Source organism: Humulus lupulus, chromosome 6 (assembly GCF_963169125.1).
Source record: "Humulus lupulus chromosome 6, drHumLupu1.1, whole genome shotgun sequence".
In the NCBI taxonomy this organism is placed as follows: Eukaryota; Viridiplantae; Streptophyta; class Magnoliopsida; order Rosales; family Cannabaceae; genus Humulus; species Humulus lupulus.
The window spans coordinates 218,719,956-218,725,955 of record NC_084798.1 but is presented as its reverse complement, the minus strand read 5'-3'; the positions used below and the strand labels follow the sequence as shown (position 1 = coordinate 218,725,955).

At 27.5% G+C, this 6,000-nt stretch overlaps 1 protein-coding gene across 3 annotated transcripts; it reads right to left on the bottom strand.

Annotated features, from left to right (window-relative positions):
- Window positions 1-4,066, bottom strand: LOC133783381 (uncharacterized). 3 transcript variants are annotated; one of them, XM_062222996.1, is made up of 4 exons: window positions 3,880-4,066; window positions 3,593-3,726; window positions 2,187-3,337; window positions 1-985 (listed from the first exon to the last, which is right to left on the bottom strand). In XM_062222996.1, exons 3-4 carry the CDS (start codon window positions 3,333-3,335, stop codon window positions 92-94), a joined length of 2,043 nt encoding a protein of 680 aa, XP_062078980.1. In that variant the 5' UTR covers window positions 3,336-3,337; window positions 3,593-3,726; window positions 3,880-4,066; the 3' UTR covers window positions 1-91. The 3 variants fall into 3 exon arrangements, with proteins under 3 accessions (XP_062078980.1, XP_062078978.1, XP_062078981.1); XM_062222994.1 differs by lacking the exon at window positions 3,593-3,726; XM_062222997.1 differs by lacking the exons at window positions 3,593-3,726; window positions 3,880-4,066 and adding an exon at window positions 3,430-3,570.
- Between the last annotated feature and the right edge of the window lie 1,934 nt (window positions 4,067-6,000).

The window sequence follows — 6,000 nt, the reverse complement described above, 5'->3', positions numbered from 1 at the left end:
TGAATTAGGAATGGGTACAACTTTATTATTTTATTTTATTTGAGAATATTCCAAGCAATAAGAACAAAGTTGAGTACTTGTGGCCTCCTTCCTAAAACAAACCTTGACATATATTTTTCCACTTCCATTGAGAAGCTTTGGCCAAACAATTTTCCACTTCCTTGGCTTTAGGAGAAGACTCATTACAAAAGTCCTCACAAAACTTCAATTGAGACTCTAGCTTCATCATCTCTTGTTGAAGCTTTTCCATCTGTCTCCTTATCATTGTTGGGATTTCATCTTCAAGTCTCTTTGCTTGAACACCATAGAAAGCTGGCATAATTTCATTCCTTAGATGGGAAACTAGGAAATCAATTTTAAACCCACAACTCCTTGTGATCACTAGGTTGTAAATCCATTCTCTCAAAACATCTGTGGTCACATCAGCAATCTTTGTATTGGCCATGTTTTTCAAAACTCGACACAAAAGGAAATAGAAGATGCTTTTCCCTTCTTTTGATGTTATAATAACTCTACTATTACTAGGAGAAGAACTAATATCCCCATACAAATGTAGTAATCTTTTCAAAACAAATGCCATTGTATGAGGTATTTCATAACCTTCCACAGTCACAAGCTTTAACTCTAAATCGGTGGATTTAAATTCCAATGGTTTTTCAACAAGCTTGTGCAAGAAAACATTGTTGAGTACTTTGTTGGCAGCTTGTTTAGAAGAGAAAATATCTATAATCCAATTAACATCTTCTTCTTCTCCATGATTTGATTGAGACAAAGAAGAATCATCCCATGTGTGAAATCTCTTCAAAATCTCTTTCTCATGTGGAGGTAGAGAATTTATTAGATCGATCAATGTTGAGTGAGACTTGCCAGCTTTCTCATCTTCCAAATTTGTTGAAGCAAAATCCCATTCATTAGCTATCCAAAGATCTTCTCCCATAGTTTTGAGAGGCATGTTGTTTAGGTCTCCTTTGAATATATTTATAATCTATTCACATTCAAAATATATAAAGATAAAAAAACAAAGTCAGAAAACTATATATCAAGAAAAAATATAAAGGACAAGTTGTAAAGTATATATTTATATATAAGAATATTCATCACTTAATATTATATATTCACACAACTTTTCTTTTAATAAAAATAACTTACATATAACATTATGTGATATACTAGATAAAAGCAAAGGAGTCGCCCCGTCTTACCTATTTAAAGTTTGAGAATAGACCAAGGGCGTTGCGTCCTCGATGCCTCTAATCATTGGCTTTACCTGATAGAACTCGTTTACGAGCTCCAACTTTCCTAAGGGAAACTTCGGAGGGAATCAGCTACTAGATGGTTCGATTAGTCTTTCCCCCCTATACCCAAGCCAGACGAATGATTTGCATGTCATGGTTTTATTTAGATGATTGGATGACTGATTGTGTCATCTTACTCTTTTTGCTCATGATGGCTGATTGGATGATGATTTACTCTATCTTTGTCCCTCAGTCTAAGTGTAATATGCATGTTATGTTAGACTTAGACTTAGATTTTTTAACATATTTTTTCTCATCCTTAGACGAATTCATGGTTAGGCTAGTTCATCCTATTGACCTACTAGCTGGGTGACTGGTAATTTTTTTTTTTTTTGGATATAGTTGGGGCTACGCTCCATATAGCTGCCATACCCTTTTCAAGGATCAAACTCGAATGTAGGTCTAACACTTTCTGCATGATAGTGTCAGTATGTAGCTTGGATGATGGTCTCGTAAAACCATTGAACAAAGTAGATGAAAGAAGACTAAGAAGAGGTAAAGGTAATATTGTTGTGTAATGCACATTTACTTAGTTTTATTTATAAAATTTATTAATTATTTTTATTAAATTTGTATCATTGTTATATAAATTTTAAATAAATAAAAAAAATTAAATAAATTTTAATTTTGTATCATTCTGTTAAATATCTAGAATATTCCGTTAAAGTTAACAAAACAAACAGTTAAAATAAAATTGTTATCTACATATTTTTTATATAGAAGAGATTTATATTCCTATTCATATTCACTCTTAATAAAATTAAACTAAAATTGTTTTGAAAGAAAAAAAAAATACTAGTTTCTATTATATTTAAGCCAACCTTAAGTAGTGATTTTAAAAAACAAACAAATAAGTTCATTAATTAATTTTAATAAGAATTATTAACTTACCTTATGAATAAGACAATGCACATGTGCCGCGAATTTACAAGGAACACAACAGTACACACGTATTCGTGGATCTCTTTCCATTTCACAGATATCACAATAATGTTCTTCAGGACTTTCCTCGTCGATGAAAAAATCTGAAAGATTCAGAGGATGGATGTGATACTTATATTTAATTCTAAATGGTAATGGTCCGCAGAGCAAGTGTGATTTGAAATTGCATTCCAAACAATAAAATGTATAAGAAGAGGTGTTAGAAAATTCTTTGCTACATGATATGGTAGTTGATTGCTTGCAATAAGAATCATAGCTGCTGCACTGATTATTATTATTGTCAATAAGCATATCAACTTCCGAAGCAAAACAAAGAAGGTGCTCGTGATACCTATACTTGATAGTTTTTCTAGCTCTTATTGCAATTGTACTGCATTTCAAACATAACTGAAAACTACACTGATCACTACTACATTTGTAAGTGAAAAATGTTGTGTAGGTTTTGTTACATAAGCTACACTTATCATTATTGAATAACCATCTGAAATTTTGTATATGAAGGATAAGAGGGCCATGGTTCATGTGAAAAGGATATCGAATTTCTTTTGGGAGTTCTGCACATGATTCGTGAAGGAAATACTTGCATAACTCATTTTTTGTGCAAGCATAAACTCGAGAACCATAATTCATTGGTGATTGACAACCAAAACAAAGAGCGATTTCACCCGCGGTGTTCGGGTAGGTTTTAAGCTCCATTGGATGTGGATGAGTAGAATGTTGAATGGTATGAGGGCCAAGTTTTTGGAATGTTATGGTAGCCATTGTAGCACATTTTATATCCAAGTAAAAATCACATTGTCGGCATGTGAAAGTGGGATAGCCAGTGTAATGAGTATCACAAGAGTTGCAATTATAAGCTACATAAAAAGACAAGGCAAGAGTGTGGGAAGGATGTTTAGAGTGAAACAAATATTGAGGCAACTCTGCACATGATTTGTGGGCGTAGTAATAAATGCACGAATTGCAAGCATAAAATGGAGGTGTAATATCAGAAAGAACGCATAGGCGACAAGGAATCGTCGAGTTAAGAGAAGCAGACTCGTCATCCTTTTCCTTTAGCACCAAAGGATGCTTGTGAAAGAAGTGTTGGAGCGTCATTTCTGTATCAAGTAAGCAAACATAAGTAATTAGTGCAAATAGTATCTTTTTTGAAGTAGTCTGGCCTAGTTTTGATAATTTTTTGCAAAATAACCTCAGTCTAAAATTTCGACTAGCTGTCTGGAGTGTTGGATGTCATTTTGCAAAAAATTATCAAAACTAAACCAGAGTGCAAAATGACTTCAAAAAATAGGTCATTTTGCTAAAGGACTCTTGGTCAAAATGGTATATTTTTTTAAGTCAATTTACACTTTGACCTAGTTTTGATAATTTTTTGCAAAATGATCTCTGTGTAAAATTTTGACCAACTGTCTAAAAATTTCGAGTATCTGTCTGAATTTTTTGACCAGCTGTCTGAAAAATTTCGACCAGTTGTTTGGAGTGTCGAAGGCTTGCAAAAGATTATCAAAACTAAGTCAGAATGCAAAATGACTTAAAAAAAATAGATCATTTTACTAAAAAAACTCATAATATATATAAGTGTCGTAGCATTAAGATCATAAAATCCTTACAAAAATAAGCAGAGAAAGAAAAGATAAGGTACCTTCACAATCACAGCCAAACAATATGAGATATCATAGAAAGAATTGGAGGGATCGACTGAGATTTGTGAGAAAATTAAGAAATGGATGCATAAATTTAGAAGCCATCGGTTTTGATTTTATAGGCATTTAGAGAGTAAATAGAAAGAAAAAAAATAGAGTGGTTCATAAGAAAATAATAGTTCAGAAAACGAAGAGAATAACTTCAAACTAAAGAAAGAAATGAGAATATATATTTTTAAAATTTATTCTTTGCTTTTCCCAAGAAAATATGAAAATTAAAAATAAGCTTTTGCATTACAAGACACTATCAAATAAATTGATAACATTTAGTTCATATTGGTAGATCTATCAAATTATTATGATGCTATTTATTTCTTTGTTTTTACATATTTTTTTCTTACTTATTCCTTATGAAAAATGACCAAAAATTTAACTTTCACTTATCTCATTATATTATTATCACAAAATTTTCCATCTGTCACCAACCTTTATTTGGCTTAAAACATGTGAAATAATTGTACTTACAAAGAAAAACAAACAAAAGTAAAGCCTAGAAGAAAAATAAAATTCTTGGCTTGCTTTTAAAGAAAATAAAAAGATATTACACAGAGAAAGAAGTTTGTTATTTTTTCAAAAATAAAAAATAAAAAAATTGTCATCCAATTAATTTCGAGATTCATAGTCTCATTTACATTATGTTATTTATCGATGAAGTTATTAAAGTAAAATTATAAACCAAAATATTTGGTTCTTGGAGTAAGTATCTAACATTGGGAAATCTTTCATGGTGATGAAAAGTATTTAATTCATTTGGTTACTTTGCACCATTATTCACTTTTCTTTGTTCTTGAAAAAAAAACAAGATTCTGAATTTCTTCAGTTACATGTTTCAAAAAGGAAAAGGCCAACTGCCATTAACAGATTTGCTTACCAAATTGAACAATAAAAGTAAAATAGAACACAACACTTTGTTTTGGTATATGAAGCAAGATCAGATTTTGATTTAGAATTTTTTTCTTTTTTCTTTTTATATATATATATATTAGATACAAATAATGTAGAATGCACGTTTGTTTTATTTTATTTATAGAATTTATTAATTATTTTTATTAAATTTATATCATTTTTATATATAAATTTCAAATAAATAAATAATATTATATATAAAAAAAATGACATAAATATGTTAAATGAAAAATTAAATCAAAATATTATTTATTATTTTTAAATATATATAATATGATAATTTTTTTAAACATAACTGATCATTTTTTAATAAAAAATAAGATTATATATTATTGTAATGAAATTTTATAATATTTATATTAATATTAATATAATCGTACTACCATAAAAAATATATTTAGCAACACTCAGATAAAAAAATGTTGCTAGTTTATTTATTTTTATAATTAGACACTTACTTAATACAAAATTTAGGGTTTTTATTAATATTGAGTAAATAATTAGTAAATTACAAAGAATTTAAGATTTTTTGTTAATATTTAATAAATAATTAATTAATTTTTAGTGGCCACTAGAATATATGCCATATTCAAACTTTGTCAACCTCTTATATTGTACGCCCTCAAAAGTGAGAGACGCTATAGGTGATAATTCCTAATTTGTTTTCCTCATATTTTATATCAATATAATATATCCTCTATATAAAAAATGTGTAGATAATGGAAATTTTTTGTTTTAAAAGTTTATTTTTTTTAATTTTAATAAAATGTTCTAAATATTTAATGGAATATATATTTAAAACTAACTAAAAATAATTATTTATCAATTATATTAATATAAATTTAAATATTATAAAATATTATTATTATAATAATATTTAATATAATAATTATATTAATATAAATTCAAATATTATAAAATATCATTATTATAATAATATATAATACAAAAATATTTAATACTTATATTAATATAAATTTAAATGTAATAAAATATCATTATAATAATAATATATAATACATAATCTTAATTTTTATTAAAAAAATTATCATTTATGTTTAAAAAATTATTATATTATATAAATATATTTTAAAAAATCATATACAATTTTGGTTTAATTTTTCATTTAATATGTTTATGTTATTTTTTTATAT